The sequence below is a fragment of the Morchella sextelata genome (assembly GCF_020137385.1).
Source record: "Morchella sextelata strain SCLS chromosome Unknown scls_21, whole genome shotgun sequence".
Classification (NCBI taxonomy): domain Eukaryota; kingdom Fungi; phylum Ascomycota; class Pezizomycetes; order Pezizales; family Morchellaceae; genus Morchella; species Morchella sextelata.
Genome location: NW_025408636.1, coordinates 877286 through 895874, shown reverse-complemented (window position 1 = coordinate 895874; position 18589 = coordinate 877286). Strand labels below are relative to the sequence as shown.

At 47.4% G+C, this 18589-nt stretch overlaps 1 protein-coding gene across 1 annotated transcript; it reads left to right on the top strand.

The window, feature by feature from the left end:
- Positions 1-295: 295 nt before the first annotated feature.
- Positions 296-18036, top strand: H6S33_006814 (uncharacterized protein; the record flags this gene model as incomplete). Its single annotated transcript, XM_044838167.1, has 18 exons — positions 296-598; positions 668-3655; positions 3707-4999; positions 5062-6761; positions 6831-7005; positions 7061-7131; positions 7186-7820; positions 7876-8268; positions 8331-9214; positions 9265-10216; positions 10270-10556; positions 10609-11729; positions 11782-12033; positions 12082-12746; positions 12796-14024; positions 14072-15715; positions 15765-17831; positions 17899-18036. The coding sequence occupies 18 exons, from the start codon at positions 296-298 to the stop codon at positions 18034-18036; spliced, it is 16797 nt and encodes a 5598-aa protein (XP_044689632.1).
- Between the last annotated feature and the right edge of the window lie 553 nt (positions 18037-18589).

Below are 18589 nucleotides of genomic sequence, written 5' to 3'. Positions count from 1 at the left end.
GAAGCTTTTGTTACTTTAGAGTGCTGTGCTGCTATCAGATCTATGCAGCTACATTCATCTGCTTCTGCTTCTCACACGACATATCACTTCAATTGGACTGTTTTGGAAAGAAAGTACCACACGATAATTCCTAGCTCTTTATTCCCACTTCAAACTGCTTTCCAACATACAATACACAATATATACTACAGCAGGCTATTTCTGTAACTCTTCCCTTCCTCAGAAGAAGCTTCGGCTGCGTACTCACTTGATGAAAGCTATATACTAACACCTTGCGAAAATCATCACCTAGAAAATGTCCAAACACTACCGCTTCACTGCCTTCCCAACCCTTCATACCCTCCACGGTTCTCCCAGCATACTTACCGCACCCATCGCTCTCCCACAAGGCTGTACGAACGACCAGGTTGTAGCATCATGGGCGCACCTTCTCCGCGGTTACTGCGGTACCGACACTGTTGTATTCAGGGTGAATGGGATAACCTCGGGAGTTGAATTTGCAGAAGATGGGAGTATGGGTTGGATTTCAAAAGGGAGTGTGGAGAATCCTTCGGGCGGACGGTGGACAGGAGTCTTTTTAAATTCTGAAGGCTTTAATGTAAGTTTACTACAGGATATTTCTAGAGAAAAACAGAGCGCTGATTCTAATCCGATATGTCAACTGTAGCCCCTGGATTCGCAGCTGTATTTGACTGTAGACGGCGGATCTGCGATGGCATATATCAATATCTCGACAGCGGTGGTACCGGAGAGTTACATCCACATAATTTGTACACATCTTCACCACCTTTTTGCCTCCACTGCTCATTCAGTACACACCTTGTCGGTTCTTAACCCCACCCCGCGACATCTCCCCGGACCTACTCTTCTCCACAACCTCATCACCTTCTCCACTCACGATAGCCTCCCTGCGCTTGAATTTCTCCACTCCAACTCCTCGCAGAGTACTTATAGCTACGCGGATCTCGACATTCTCTCGACGCAGTTTGCCCTAAAGCTCCTTCCGCATACTACACCTACCCAGCGCCTAATCCCTGTACTTCTCCAGCAGTCACCAACTCTTTACATTGCCCTCATCGGTATTCTCAAGGCAGGATGCGCATTTGTTCCGTTACCTCTAGACGCACCTCCTCAGAGACTACAATTCATTGTCGATGACATCAAAGCGCCATGTATTGTCTGCGATCCTGCTTCACCTCCGGTTCCAAATCTCCCATGTGTCACACCGGACGAAGACACCCCCACCTTCTCACTGGCCAGCCTAATGGAACTCCCCACGACGATCTCACCGAGTGACCCAGCGTATGTAATGTACACCAGCGGCACAACCGGAACACCCAAGGGCGTTCTCGTCAGTCACTACGCTGCGGCACAGAGCTTGCTAGCGCAAGACGTGCTCGTACCGAAAAGTGTCGGGAGGTGGTTACAACAAGCGGCGCCGACATTCGATGTCTTTGTCTTTGAGATGTTCTTCCCGTTAATGCGCGGAATTGTGTTGGTAGGATGTGAGCGTGCGGTTATGTTGCGTGACCTTCCGGGCGTAGTGAGGAGAATGGCCGTGGACGTGGTGGAGCTTACGCCGACAGTTGCAGGAGGCTTATTAGGGAAACGCGAGGATATTCCGGGCTTGAAGTGTTTGTTGACGATTGGAGAAATGTTGACAAAGGGAGTGGTAGATATGTGGAAGGATATGTTGGTGGGGATGTATGGGCCTACTGAAGCAGCAATCCACTGTACGGCCTCTACTGCGGTCGAAAGGGTTGGCGATATTGGCATACCCTTTGAGACTGTGTCAGCATTCGTCATCGCCCCCTACAAAGGTAGTGAAATTGAAGTTCTCCCCGTAGGTTGTGTGGGCGAGCTTGTGGTAGGAGGGCCACAGTTGGCAGATGGATATATCAACCGCCCAGAACAAACGCGAGAAGTATTCATCAACTCAACTCGATTCGGCCGATTGTATCGGACCGGTGACCGAGCTCGGGTTCTCCCGAGCGGAGCAATTGAGTGTCTAGGCCGTATTGGGGCTGGTCAGGTCAAAATGCACGGCCAGCGTATTGAGCTTGGAGAGATCGAGGAAGTTGTTCTCAAGACGCCAGGAGTCAAAGCATGTGTGGCCAATGTGATTAAGAATACTCTTGTCATCTGGGTCAGCGGCGCAACTTCAAAATTGGCAATCATTGAGACGTGCAAAAAATGGTTACCGGCGTACATGATCCCTGGCGACATCCTTATTCTCCCTACGCTCCCCCGTCTTGCTTCCGGAAAGGCAGACAGAAAACTCTTGGAGGCAGACTACAAGAATAGGATCATTGAACCTCAAGTAGTAACGGAAGATATGAACGCCGTTGAGCGAGTGATCGCCCATGAAGCATCACTTCTTCTTGGCGCTGCGCCCGGCAAGGAAGTCAGTCTTGTTTCGCGTGGGCTTGACTCAATGCAGGCCATTCGCCTAGCTATCGCGCTTCGGAAACGAGGCCTTGAAGTGGAGACAGTAGATGTGATTAGGTCTGACACAATCTCTGGTATTGCAGCAGGTATTGAGAAGAGTGTGGGTGCACCCCCGAGAGTCGTGAATGCAGCTGCCCAGAGGCGATTCGAGGAGGTCGCGAACGCTTCAAGAGAATTACACGAGGACCAGAACGTGCTGAAGGTTATTCCGTGTACTTCTGTGCAGGCCGCTATGCTCTCAGAAACAGCGAAAGATAGCGCCGCATACTGTAATTGGATGCTACTCTCCTTGCCACCGAACAGCAACGCAGCTGCAGTAGAAGCTGCTGTCAGAAAGATTATCGATGCCAATGAGATTCTGCGCACCGGGTTTGTAGTCCTGGAAGGTGGGTTCGCGCAGGTAGTATATCGTACCTCTTACCCATCTCAATTTACCCTATCGAACACGATTGAGAAGAACTGGAGCGTTTCCGTTCCCCAGCTGCTGTCGCCACCTTTCAGAGTATCTCTTGTTGATGGTCAACTAAGCGTTCAAATCCACCATGCACTCTACGACGGTTGGTGTTGGGACAATATCATGTACGATCTTGCCGCACACCTTTCCAGACGCCCCGTAGCTCCACGTCCACAGTACCAAGTTGTTGTAGAGGGCGAATTGGCCACAGATAACTCCAGCAGTATCGATTACTGGCGAAAGGCCCTGTCCGGAATTGAGCCGGTGCCCTTCCCATGCTTAACAGGGAAGAGTGACGTGGTTGATGAGGTGCGCCAGGAGACTGCTACGATGAGTACCGGGAAAGAAGCATACGAGGGTGCTGCAAGAAAGTTTGGTGTGGCGCCAGTGGTTTTGGTACAGGCTGCATGGGCCATGTTGTGGTCATTATACGTTGGCGAAAGCGACGTTGTTGTAGGAAATACTCTCTCTGGTAGGACAATTCCCTTAGAGGGGGTTGAGGATGTAATCGGGCCAATGATTGTCACTGTGCCGGTTAGGGTAAACGTGAGGAGACAGCGTAGTGTGAGAGAGGTTGTAAGCGAGGTTGCGAAGCGTGGGAGAGAAGTTTTGGGGAATGAGATTGGACTGAGAGAGGTAAAGAAGGCCTGGGGTGGTGAGGGTAGACTTTTTGAGAGTTTGCTTGTCTGGCAACAGGAGTCTTTGACTGCTGAAGGAAGCGTGAGGGTCGTCGATTTGAAAGATATGCTAGAGGCGAGTGATACCCTATGATCAACTCTGGAAAATTACTAACATTACCTGTAGTTCCCGATTCTCCTCGAAGTTACACCTGGTACTGCTGATATATCCCTACGAGCAACCTATCAAACTTCCATTCTTCCGCCTGCCCACGCAGCACTGATATTAGCCCAACTCGACCAATTTGTCACTTCGATCATTTCCCACCCCGACCGGACCCTCACAGACCTCCTTCAATCCCTTCCATCATCTGCTCTGTCTATTGAGAATCCCCATCCCGTAACTTCCTCAATAGCCTCTACACCTTCCATCTCTCACCTCGTCGAACTCGCTGCTTCCCGCAACCCAAATGCAATCGCGATTGACTTTGCAGATGACATCATTGGCACCACTACTGAATCTACAACACTAACCTACCAAACCTTCAACACCAACGCTAATAAACTAGCCTATCATCTACTCTCTCTTGGTGCGAAACCGGACACACTTATATCAATCTGCATGGAAAAATCGCCAATCCTCTACATCTCTATCCTTGCCATCCTTAAATCCGGTGCCGCCTATGCTCCTATAACCCCAGAGACTCCAAACGAGAGAAAGAACCAGATTATAGAAAGCGGCGATGTACGTATTCATCTTACCACTAGCGACCTCGCCCCGCAACTTTCAGGCGTGCCACAGGGCGTCATGGTAGTTTGCGTGGACATGGTAAATACACTCTGGTATTCCGAGGCAAACCCAGATGTTCAAAGATCCGAGAGAGACCTGGCATACGCGGTTTTTACCTCCGGGAGTACAGGAAAGCCAAAGGGTGTGTTGGTGGAGAATCATGCGATTGTGAACCATCTTAGACTGCTCGCAGAGATGTACCCGGCAGCGTTAGGGAAGAGGCTGTTACAGTTCTGTACCGTTGCCTTTGATGTGTCGGTGTTTGAGCTATTTTTTACGTGGGCAATGGGCATGACACTCTGTGTAGCAAGGAAGGATGTGCTGCTACGTGATATCGAGAGCGCCATAAACGCCTTCAAGATCACACATCTGAGTATGACAGCTACTGTCGCGGCGCTAGTCAACCCTGATAATGTACCGTCTGTGGAATTTCTCGTTACTGCCGGAGAAGGTCTTAACAGGAAGGTGTTTGAGGCCTGGACTGGTAGAGGATTCTGGGCCGGGTATGGACCAAGTGAGATGGTGAACATCTGCACGGTAAGACCGAATTTGAGAAAGGGAGATCATATTAATACACTAGGAGAAACATTTGCCAACACCTCTACCTTCGTAATTTCTCAAGATGAAGATGAGTTCTGTTTGCTCCCTAGCGGTGCAGTTGGAGAGCTTTGTTTCGGAGGTGCTCAAGTCGTAGGTTTACTCATGGCGATGCCGTTGGTTTGGAATTTGATTCTGATAGCTATGGAATATAGGCACGCGGATACCTCAAGCAGCCCGAGCTTACCGCCCAAAAGTTCCCCACCCATCCCACATATGGTCGTGTTTACCGTTCCGGTGATATCGGGCGTCTCCTCTCCGACGGGTCACTCGAGTTTGTCGGCCGCATAGACGATCAAGTTAAGATTCGCGGGCACCGTATTGAGCTGGGTGAAATTACCTCCATTCTCCTGCGTTCAGCAACTGTTCTTGATGCTGCCGCTATCCCAGTGAGAAAATCTTCGACAGATCCGTATCTACTTGTTGCATTCGTTCTCCTTGTATCTCATCGGGACAAGGAGTTTGGTGTTGTAAAGGCAGACCAAGGGGTTCGTGAGATACTGGGCGTATTGTTCGAGGCGCTATCAGCTTCCCTACCAGAGTACATGATTCCTGCGGTGTTGCTACCCGTGACGACAATCCCGATGACTGCAACAGGAAAGATTGACAAAAAGATTCTCGAAAAGATATTCTTCGACATCGATACCGCTACAGTTGAATCGTACAGCGAGGAATCTGGTAAGGAAGTCGATGCGCAGTGGACACAGGTTGAGATGGAGATCGTTGGGATTGTTGCCGATGTTGCGCAAGTAACCGTTAGTGAAATTGGTAGAGGGACGTCGATCTTCAAGCTCGGACTGGATTCAATCTCAGTGATTCAGTTATCAAATCGCATCATGAAGGCAGGCTACAAGAGATTAGATGTGTCACAGATTATGAAGAATCCGACTGTTGGTGCTCTTGCCACCTTGCCTAGGGAAAAGGATGAAGGGCAGGCCGCTACCAAGATTATTCGAGAGGATTCGTTGAAGCTGTTTGCTGAGAGTGTTAAAGCGACGGCCATCGAGCAGCTCGGTGTAGCCCCAGAAGACATCATGAAAATATTGCCTTGCTCCCCACTACAAGAGGCCATGTTGACACAAAAGAAAGGCGTTGATGCGAGCACTTATTACAACCACACCGTCCTGCATCTTCGGGCTGACCCTGCACACTTGAGAAAGGCATGGGAGCTCATGGCCGAGAGACATGATATCATGAGGACCTGCTTCTGTGTCACCGAGGATTCGAGACATGCGTACGCGCAGGTCGTACTCAAGAAACATGACCTGCCGTGGACTACCTTTGAGGTAGAGGCGACGCGGGAGCAAATCGACCAGCGTATCAGTGAAATCTCAGCATCTATGAGCATCAACAGTGCTCCATATGCATTTTCATTGTTTGCAGGGGCGACTTTGGTCATGTCGTTCCACCACTCCCTTTACGATGGTTATGCAATGGGTCTCCTGCTTGACGATGTGCGAAGCGCTTATCTAGGACTACAGCTCCCAATACGACGTCCTTTTGATCGCGTGTTGGAGTATATGGAGAACATTGACCTCGAAGCATCTGACATTTTCTGGAAGGGCCTACTGACTGGTTTCGAAGCTTCTGCATTCCCAGATATAACAGGCAAGACAGCACTATTCAAAGAAGAAACTAAACTTACAGGTATGACGGCAGCAAGAATGACTTGTTCAAAGACGTTGAGTGAAATTGAGGAGGGCTGTAGAGAAATCTCAACCTCGCTGTTGGCATTAGGACAGACCGGATGGGCAAGGTTATTGGCGGCCTATTCCGGAGAAACCGATGTTTGTTTTGGTAGTGTTGTGAGCGGAAGGACCATCCCTGTGGAGGGAGTGGAGGACGTTATTGCCCCGTGCTTTAATACAGTCCCGTTGAGAGTACAGCTAACCCCAGGTGCTACTAATTTAACGGTTATGAATAGTATCAGGGGTCTTAATGCGGATATTCTGCCGTATCAGCTAACCCCGTTGAGAAGGATCATGAACACGCTGAAGACTGAGGGCCAGGGCCTATTTGATACCCTATTTATCTTGCAGTATGCGAATGAGGCATTAGCAGACTTGTGGGAAGAAGTCGACGACCGCGGGGAGATGGATGTGAGTTCTTAATTAATAGCAATATAGCCTAGATATTGTTGCTGATAGTGGATAGTTCTCCGTCGTTGTCGAGCTTGTACCTAATCGCAATAGAAACAGCTTAGACATTGTTCTTTACTTCCGCCGGTGTGTAACCTACTATAATATTTATCAGGTAGGGTTGGGACTAACATAGTGTAGGAATATCATACTCGAGGAGCAAGTTGATTTGATGATTCAGCAGTTGAATGCGGCGATCATTGACTCCCTACAATATCCTGATGAGCTCGCGATAAACTTCCAAACATTCAAGCCATCAATCTTGGCGAGGGCAAACGACAAGCCGCTCAATCTCGAAAGCGAAGGCTACGATTTACTACACTCTGAATTTGAGCGCCATGCCCGCGAGAACCCATCACATGTCGCACTTGAATTCCTTGACAACGACTGCAAAATCACAAGCTGGACATTCCGCGAACTCAATGAAGCCGCAAATCGAGTCGCTCATTACCTTGTCTCTCTGGGGCTAAAGCGTGACGAGGCTGTACCGCTATGCCTCGAGAAGTCTCCGTTATTCTATATTTGTATTTTGGGTGTGTTGAAGGCCGGGTGCGCATTCACGCCAATCGATCCTACACTGCCAGATCAGAGGAAAATGTTTATGGTAGAGGAACTTGGGGCGAGGGTTGTGCTTGTTACTGCTGCTACGGCAGGGGGTATGGGACGTGTGGCAATGGTGGATGTTGAGAGTGGGGTCATGGATTCTCAACCGGTTACGAATTTAAGCATTAGGGGTCTTACGTCGAGATGCTTAGCCTATAGACTTTATACTTCAGGTAAGTCGATCCATATCAGTGATTCAAACGTATATTTATTGATTGTTTTTATCAGGCTCCACTGGTCAGCCAAAAGCTGTCTCCGTTGAAATCAAGAGCGCTGTACAAACTTTCCGCGCCTCAAAGCCCCTCATCCCATGGAAATCGGATTCAAGACTCCTCCAATTCGCTGCAACCACCTTTGATATGTGCTACTACGACTGCTTCATGGCGTGGAGTTATGGGTTTACACTTTGTTCCGCGGCGAAGAAACATCTCCTTGGTGACCTCGAAGGGACTATCAAGACCATGAAAGCAACCCTTTTGGATCTGACACCGACTGTTGCAGCTACTCTTGTTGTAGAAAATCTTACGACTGTGGAGATGCTGTATTGTATTGGAGAGGCAATGCCGCAGAAGGTGGTCAATGATTGGGACGGAAGATGCGTTAACTCTTACGGACCTACTGGTATGTTTTGGCTGAAGAAGCTTGGTTGAAGGCGTATGAACCTAATTAACTGGCAATTGTAGAGGCGGCAATGTGTTGTACAATCACAGCCACAAACAGGCACACAAAATCTTCCAACATCGGCAAACCATTCCCTACAGCAAGTTTCTTCGTTCTCTCCCGCCGCGGAGAGTATGTGGTCCCTATTTTCGGTAGCGGCGAGCTCTGTATTGGAGGGCCACAAGTAGCACGCGAATATCACAACAACATACAGCTTACAAAACGCCAATTTATTCAATTGGAGGGGGGTACGGTATACAGGACTGGTGATCTTGTTCGCATGCTGGGAGACGGAACTTTTGAGTTTCTTGGGCGTGCAGACGACCAGGTGAAGATTCGCGGGTTGCGGGTTGAACTAGATGAAATCAGTTCTGTTTTAAGGAGCGGACACAGGGATATTAAGGATGCGACAACGATCGTGGTTAAGCACAGCGAAGGAGCAAAGGAGCAGCTCGTGTCCTTCCTAGCCGTTGAGGGTAGAAAACAACATGGATCAAAGCCTAAAGTATTGAAGGCCGGCTCACTAACCGAAGAAATCCAAAGCTCGGCGTTGAAGGCGGCGAGGGCCAAACTGCCAAGATACATGATCCCGGCGGTTATTTTGATCATTGACCATGTTCCACGTTCAGCAGCAGGAAAGGTTGATAAGAAAACATTAGGAGCGTTTTTTAGGGAACAAGATATCCAGTCATTTGGGGCTGCGGGTGTAGAGGAGGATGAGAGTGTGTGGACTGAGGAAGAAAAGAAGATCAGAAGTGTGTTTTCTCAGATATCGAGGGTTCCAGTTGAGCAAATTTCTCGGAACTCTACTATTTATGAAATCGGGCTTGATAGTATCAGTGCTGCTCAGGTCGCGATGCAGTTGAAGCGTATTGGTTTGGAAATCTCAGTTTTGGATATTCTTGAGGTATGTATTCATGGAAAGCAGGAGGGAGAAATATTACTGACAACACTTAGCGACCATCTATAAAACAATTATCAAAGCTACTCACTACAGATAGCAAACATATCGAAGCTAACAGTCAGAATTCTGATGACTACCTGGTGAATTTCAACGACCAATTCATGGATCAAATTCTCAAGGACACGGGTATCGCAAAAGACAGAATCGCCGGGGTATTCCCGTGTACGCCGGCGCAAGAGGGAATGCTATCACAGTTTCTGCGTTCTAAAGGCGGCCTATATTTCAATCACTCTGTCTTCAAACTACCCCAGAATGTCGACTTGAGTCGCCTGCGCGAGTCTTGGAATGCTGTCTCTGACTCGCACGACATGCTCCGTGCTGGTTTCGTTGAGGTTGAACACAATACACATGCTTTTGCTACCATTATCTATGGTCAGGGTTCCGTTGACCTGCCGTGGGCTATAGTGGATAACCGAGAGAATAAGGATACTGTGCTCTCTGCACAAAAGGAGCTCGGGGCTTCTCGCGCGCTTGAGAATCTCCACCTCCCGCCATGGAGTGTCACTGTGATTAGAGAAAGTGACGTGAAATCACTACTGCTGTTTTCTGCACACCATGCTTTGTACGACGCAGAAACCTTAAGTCTTTTCCTCGACGATGTTTTCTCTGAGTATTCTGGTAAACGTGTCGCTTCCCGCCCCAAATTTTCTGCTGTTCTTAGCAACATTGTGAAGCATTCACTGGATGCCGAGGTTATCGAAGAGGACAAAACCTTCTGGCTACAGCAACTTCAAGGAACGAGCATCTCACGTTTCCCAAACTTATGCCCCGTCAGAGTCAAGAGTACTTCCAGTCATGTTTGTTCGACAGAAACGAGTTGGAGTTTGTCAAAGATCGAGAGCGGGTGTCGGAAATTGGGAATCTCGGTGAATTCTGCAGGGCAAGCTGCCTGGGCAAGGGTGCTCTCGGCGTATATGGGGGATACTGCTGTCACAATGGGAATCGGTAAGAGACCTTTCTCCAGGTCCTTTAAAAATGTCGATTCTGACTTTAAGTAGTGCTTTCGGGAAGATCTGGCGTTATTGGTGCCGAGAATGTGGCTTTCCCGTGTATCACAACTGTGCCTTCCCTATGTCTATTAACCGGTACAAACCTCGAACTTGCATTGGCTTTACAACATAGCAATGCACAGACGCTGAAGCATCAGCATACACCTCTTCGAAACATTCAAGGGTGGTTTGAGCATCGCCAAGAATCTTTCTTTGACTCTATCTTTGTGTACCAGAAGACAGGGTCTAGCAGCAAGAATTCATGGGAAGTTGTAGAGGAGGATGCTTTCGTTGACGTATGTTTTATTCCCCCGTTCCTATGATAATATTGACTAATATGAAATTTAGTACACGATCTCCTTAGAAATCGAACCCACAAATAGCGACTCCCTTCTTATCCGGGCAACATGTAGAGACAACGTCATGCCCAAGGAACAAACACAGTTGCTCATTCAGCAAGTTAATGCTGCATTGGTAGACATTTTACAGAACCCTAATAGCTCGAGCACAGAGTTCTTGAGTTTTCCGTCGGCATTGCTCTCATGTACCCCGCCCTTAATCGACGAAATTCCTACAGATATCACCTTGTTGCACAAATTCGTTGAAAAGTACAGGAAACTAACACCAGACAAAATTGCCTTCGAGTTTGCCACATCAATTCAGGAAGGGTGCGCGATCAAAGAAACATGGAACTATACCCAACTCGACGAAGAGGGCAACCGAATCGCAAACTACCTACTAAACTTTGGAGTCAAAACTGGACAAATTATTGCCATCTGCTTTGAGAAGTGCCCCGAAGCGTCATTCGCTATTCTTGGAATCCTGAAAGCCGGTTGTGCATTCATGGCGCTTGACTATAATGCACCCATTGACAGAAAGGCTTTCATTGTCGAGGACTCGGATGCGAAATGTGTGTTGACGATAGACAAATATGCTCAGGAACTCAAAAGCAAAGTTAAAGTGAGAGTTGTGTCTCTAGAGAGTGACACGGAGGTCAAAACATCTTCATCCGAAACTCCTTTTATTGCAGATCTCAAACCGGAAGACCTTTGCTACTGCCTATACACGTCCGGCACCACTGGAACACCGAAGGGATGCGAGCTCACACACGAAAACGCTGTACAGGCGATGCTTGCTTTCCAACGCATATTCAGCGGTCATTGGGATTCTGAGTCACGTTTCCTTCAGTTCGCATCTTTTCACTTTGATGTCAGCGTTATGGAACAATATTTCAGTTGGAGCGTGGGCATGTGTGTTACTTCAGCACCAAGAGACGTTATTTTCCAGGATCTTGCTCTCACAATAAACGAGCTTCAGATCACGCATTTAGATCTCACACCTAGTCTTGCGGCGTTGCTTCGTCCAGAAGATTGTCCTTCATTGTGTAGAGGCGTTTTTATCACGGGAGGTGAGCAATTGAAACAGGAGATTTTGAACACTTGGGGGGAGACAGGAGTAATTTATAACGGGTAAGAAGGACCTTATAGCATTCCGAAGAAATATATACTAACAAAATGCAAGATACGGGCCTACGGAAGTCACTATCGGATGTACAATGTACGCTAGGGTCCCGGCGAACGGGAAACCCTCCAATATCGGCACTGCATTTGACAATGTTGGTTCTTTTGTTTTTACACCCAATACAAGTCGACCTGTTCTTAGAGGAGCAATTGGTGAGCTGTGTGTTTCTGGAAAGCTGGTTGGACGTGGATATCTCAAGAGGGCAGCTCTCACTGAAGAGAAGTTCCCACACCTAAAGGAATTTGATACAAGGTATGAATACCCGCCTTTAATAAGAGGGTTTCCCGCTAATATTAGTAGGATATACCGGACTGGTGATTTGGTGCGCATTCTCTATGATGGTACTTTTGATTTCGCAGGACGAGCGGACGACCAGGTCAAGCTCCGTGGACAGCGCCTCGAGATTGGAGAGATCAATGAGACCCTCAAACAGGCAGACTCACGGGTCAAAGCAGTCGCCACACTGGTTCTAAGGCACCCGAAGCAGCAGAAAGATCAACTCGTCTCATTTATTGTCTTGGGAACAGCCAAAGCCTCCAGTACATTAGATCCAGTAGTCCTGGATGATCCTGAACATCACCAGGTCATCCCAATTTTGGCCGACGGATGCAGGAGAAAACTACCCGTATATATGGTTCCTACTCATTTCTTGCCTATATCGAAGATGCCATTGTCAGTGAACAACAAGGTCGATAACAAAAAGCTCACAGCAATTTATAAAGACACGTCTCTCGCACTTCTTCAACAAATCTCAAGGAGAGAGGAAGTTAATGAAGAAAATTGGACTGATAGCGAGGCTCGTATTCGAAAGATATTGGCCGAAATGACCGGATTTCAAACCTCGGAGATCAAGCATTCTTCGACTGTGTTCGAGCTTGGGTTGGATTCAGTTTCTGTGGTTGGATTAGCGCGCAGATTGAAGAAGGATGGATTTTTTGCATCGACTGTGTCTCTTGTCATGAAATGTAAGTCTCCAAATGATTTTGTGGTTACGATTCTGACAATTTGGAACAGATCCGGGTGTGAAGCAACTGGCAGCAGAGTTGAGCAACGGCGAAAACAATAGCTCAGAAGAACTTGCAAGAACAGGATCGATCAACCAAAAATTAACAGCATTTGCCAATAAAGGTTCCTTTGAGGTGTGCGAACACCTTAACCTTGAGCCGGATCAGATTGAGGCTATCGTTCCCTGCACAGCCCTTCAGGAAGGAATGATTCTTCGCTTCATCGATTCAGAGAAGCCTCTTTACTACAACTCCTTCTCCTTTTCACTTACAAAGCGTACAGATACCAACTTACTTCATTCGGCTTGGGATGCGGTGGTAAAATCCACTGGTGTCCTACGAACCTGCTTCTGCGAGACCTCGGATGGTTATGCTCAAGTCGTACTTAGGGATTCGGAAGTTCAGTGGCGAGAAATTAATGTCAAAAACGAAAACTCTCAGAGCGTGATCACCGGCGAGATGATGGAACATATTAGTATGAATAGGGACTTACACCAAACACCATTATACCTACTCCTTCTTCGAACACCTTCGAGAATAATCCTAGTAGTCAACATTTTCCATGCCCTTTACGATGGAAACAGTTTGCCTCTTATCTTCCAAGACGTCCAGAGAGCCTACCGAAACCAACTAAAACCAAGGACTCATCATTTTCACGAAATCGTCGGACATATTCTCTCTGTAGACATGGACGGTGCAAGTAAATTCTGGAAGTCTACTCTTGCGGAAGCCAAACCATCCAATTTCCCTCAACTCACTCAATCAGCCGCAGATATCGACCAGCTAGTGCAGTTCAAGCCAAAGATCGTAATGGAGGACGTTGAGAAGTGCTGCAAGAAATTGAATTGTACCCCGCAATCGGTATTCCAGGCTGCTTGGGCAAATACCCTTTCTCCATATCTGGGAACCCAGTTTGCTTTTGGAATCGTTGTCTCTGGGCGATCATTACCAATAGACGGCGTTGAAGATACTATCGGACCAATGTTCAACACAATCCCATGTTCCTTAGATGTGAAAAATGCCTCTTCTTGGGAGAAGCTAATTCAGCAAGCTCATAACTTCAATTCGGAGTCTATCACTTACCACCATACTCCTCTTCGTCTCATCAATAAGTTGATGCATGCTACTTCAGAAAAGCCACTTTTCGACACTTTGTTCGTGTACCAAAAAGTCCCAGGCAGCGATGATAGTACTGAGGCCCCTATTTGGAATATAATGGAAAGCTCGGCGGTAGCAGATGTAAGTCACCTTAATTTATATAATAGAAACATGCTAACAAGTTTTAGTACCCGCTTGCCTTGGAGATTGAAGAGAGTCACCTTCATGGGTTGAATTTCTCGATTGTTGCGAAAAGCTCGGTCCTCACAACTGACAACTCTCTTGGGTTACTGAGTAGCCTTGAAAGAAATATCAAAGAGATCCTACGAAGCCCCCTTAGCAAACCTTCTCTGGAGAAAACGCCCGAATCCGATCCCATTGCGCCAAAAGAATCCAATGATATACATACAAATGGACAAGCTGGCTTCCAATGGGGACCCGATGCAAAGATCCTTCGTACGACAATTGCCAAGCTTGCAGATGTCGGTGAATCGGAAGTTGATGAAGATTCCTCTATTTTTGAATTGGGTCTCGACAGTATCGAGGCTATCAAACTCTCTTCGAGGCTACGTTCCAGCAGCATCAAGCTTTCAGTCAGCACAATTATGAGAAACCCGACTATTCGAAAAATGCATGAAGTCCTCTCACAATCGACAAAGAATAGCAAAACCATTCTAAAGGCGAATCGACTTACTGAGTTTGAACAAAGCATCCGTGAGAATCTCAAAGGACGAAAGCATAACTTGGATTTGGATCAGATCGAAGCCATTTATCCCGCTACACCGCTCCAGGAAGGCATGATCGCGGAAACACTTGCATCTGACTATAAACTTTACTTCAACCACGATGTCTTGGAGCTCGACAGTACGGTTGATATAAGGCAATTGAGGAATGCGTGGGAATTAGTTTTCCAAAATAGCGAGATACTAAGGACGAGCTTCTTCAAGGTCTCTGATATATCTGTTGATTTACCATATAGCTTTGGCCAAGCCGTTCACAAACGACCTCAGCTCAAGTGGAAGGAGGTCCTCATATCATCAAACACAAGAAAAGCTATCAAGGCCGCTATGCAACAAGCCGCGCAAAACGTCGACATGCTTCAAGAGCCCCCGCTACAGATCACTATCGTAAAGTCTCCAAAGACAAATTATTTGATTCTTTCTATGTCTCACGCATTATACGATGGATGGTCTCTGGGTCTTTTGCATGAAGACGTACAAAATGCATACCTCGATTCACCTTCATCAAGACCGACCTGCCGTCCCCTTTTGGAAGATATATTCAGCGTGGATCCAAAAGATTCAAATAAATTTTGGAAACAGATGCTCGCAGGTTCCTCGCCCTCAATGTTTCAGAGATCTACTGAGAATTCCCCTGCTATTACCCACCGCTTTGAAAAGCCATCTTCTTTGCCATTTTGGAGGATTCAGTCTTTCTGTAAACAGATGGGAGTAACGGTTCAATCACTTGGACAAATGTGTTGGGCACTTCTCTTGGCTCATCACCTAGGGGAGCCTGATGTTCTTTTTGGTACCGTTCTTTCAGGAAGGGATATCGAGTCGGCAGACGGAATGCTTTTCCCGGCAATGAACACGGTTCCTGTGCGTGCTATTGCTCATGGAGACTACAAAGACATGCTTCGCTACATGCAAGACAATTCTGCGAGAGTTCTTAAATATCAGCATACGCCTCTACGTCAAATCCAAAAGCTGGTGGATAGCCAGGGACAACGACTTTTTGATACTCTCTTTATTTACCAACGTGGCCGCGAACCCAGTGAGAGTAGCCAAAAGCCATTATGGAATTCAGTCGATGGAGCTGCAAACGTTGAGGTAAATCTTCTTTAACCTTTTACAATCATTTTGAAGCTAATGGGTCTAGTACAATATATGCATCGAAATGGAGCACTGTGGGGATAATCTTCTCTGGAGGAACGCCTGCAAATCTACCGTGCTGTCAGAAATCGATTCTGAATCACTTCTTCAGACGCTTGATTCACTTCTGCTGCATATCGTCAACAATACCGACCATCCAGCCATGGTGTACCATAAAGAAGGGATCTCATTTGGAAATATCCCTATATGTGCCCGCCGCTCGGACAGCACCACGAGTCTCAATGGCCTACGTATCGACCTTGACGAGACAGCTAAGAAAATCCGAGAGGCTCAGAGCAACACAGGAGATGCTGCAGCTATTATAGCGAGTAATAACGGAAGGCAATTGCTAGTCGTTTTCATTACCGGGGAACAATCTGTTCACAACGTAGCATCATTTGCCCGTCACGAATTCCCCCACTGGTCGATGCCATCTTTCATAATTCCCATGAGCACATTACCTCATAAGGATGGTAAAATCGATCGATCGCAGCTAGAATCCCATTTCCGTTCAATGAAACTCGAGGAACGCGACGAATTTGCTGTACAGGAAAAGAAAGGCGAATGGACACCATTGGAACTCACCCTCCGCCGTATTCTATCAGCTGTTTCTCAACTACCAGAGTCTGAAATCGGTCGTACACAGACAATCTTCCACCTAGGCTTAGACTCAATCAGTGCCATTAGCTTCTCCTCGAAGCTTCGAGAGCAGTCAATCTTCCTCAGTGTCGCCGAGATCTTGCGTGCAGCCACAATTGAACGCATGGCAGCCGTTACGAAAAAAATGAATGGTGAAGCTCCCAAGACTCTTGTGGACACGGAGGAGGCTTTGGAGAAGGCTCTAGGAGATATCAACATCAAGTCACTTCTCTGCGGAATCCCTGAAGCTAGCATAGAAAGTGTGGCGCCTGCAACCGCTGGTCAGGTTTACATGCTCTCTGCATGGAAGAACTCGAACTACACAATCTTTATGCCAACATTCACCTTCAGATACCGGAAGATTGAGCATTCTCGGATTCTCTCTGCCTGGGAGTCCCTTGTACGCCAGGAGTCGATCCTCCGTACTACTTTCCTAGCAACAGATAGCGAAGATACACCTCTTGTTCAAGTGGCCCTTAGAAATCCACCTATCCAAACCGAGTGGTATCAATCCTCGGCAACCAACAACGACGGCTTCATTAATTTCCTCAAATCGCAGGAGCAGAGCAAGCCTGTCAATTTGGAACAGCCTCCTGTCCGTCTCACCGCCCTCACCACGCCAATTGATACAATAGTCTTCCTGACGATTCACCATGCGTTATATGATGGAGTCAGTCTTCCACTCCTACTTTCGAAATTTCAAGGCTTCCTCGATGACAGCGTAGAACGTCTCCCAACCCCAGAACCCGAGGCCCCACGCTTCCTAGATTTCGTGACATTTACACATTCGCAAGATATCCAGCAACAGTCCCGCTTCTGGAGTAAATACCTAGATGGCGCCGTTTCCACTCTTGTTCCGCTCAAATACCCGGACATACAGACCCCTGAGAGAACAGAACTATTCCGAACCGGCGTCATCGATAAGAGCAATCTCCTCGAGAGCCGCTGCCGCACCGAGGGTGTCTCACTCCAATCCGTCTTCCTAGCAGCCTACGCAAAGGTCTACGCCTATCATCTCGATCTCAAAGATGGCCCCGTCAAGAGGAGGGAGGATATCATATTTGGTATCTACCTCTCCAACAGGCACCTCTCCACCCCAGACCTTGCCCTCATGGCGGCTCCCACTCTGAATCTTGTCCCCCTCCGAATTCGCTCGTCGAGAACAACTACTCTTATTCAGCTCGCTCGCCAAGTCCAGGCGGACCTGGCTGAGATCGGAAGCGCCGGTAATGGGACCGTGGGGCTGTGGCAAGTCGAGAAGTGGACGGGGGTGCAGGTTGATTGCTTCTTTAACTATCTGAAGATGCCGGTTGGAGATGAGGCGGCAGGTGCAGATGGTGGGATGGGTTTTGAGGATATGAAGGTTGACGTGAAGTCGGATCTTGGTGCTGCAAGAGCAGAACTACCAGGAAAGCCATGGATGGATAGCGCAAAGGTAAGCCCGACATCACTTTCTCCCCTTTCGTATCGAGAATGATTTTACTGATTCGTGCTGTTATTAGACACATTTGGATATCGAGGTTGCGGTCCGCGGTGACAAGGTTGATATCGGGGTGTTTTCTACTGCGCAGACCCTCAACAGGGAAGATGCGAATAATACTATTGAATGGATGCGTGATATCGTGATGGGTATTTTGTAGATTTAAATTTGATATCGTGGGGGTTGGTGGTTTGGGGGGGGGGGGGGGGGAGGCGAGGTTGTAAACTTTTAGTTTTGTCTTTTTTTTTTGTTTTTGGTATCTTTTTTGAGTTCAAAGTTTTTGTTCTGTTTTTTATTTTTGTTTTTGTCTTTGTTTTTCTATAGATTTTTTTTTATTTTGCTGTCGGTTTTGTTTGTTAGAGTTTCCTATGATAGTAGATTCGAATAAAAGGGAAATCGTTTCGGGGAATCGATATCCGGTAATACGGCAATTTCTGACCACATTTTAAATATCGACCGATACCAGAATCCGGAGGCCAGGCAGGCAGATCACAGCTTCTCATGCGGTAGGAGAGCTGCATACTCATTACTGCGAGTTAACATCAATAGCCACCACCCATGCCAGACTGTAAGGGCAGACCACGAGATTACCGATAGGGATGTTAGTCAATCAGTAGTTAGCAACACCGTATCCATATATAGCTATAGAGAGCAGGTATATATATACCAGACCAGCTGGTATACTCAACAACACCAGGGAGTTTCTCTCGCCG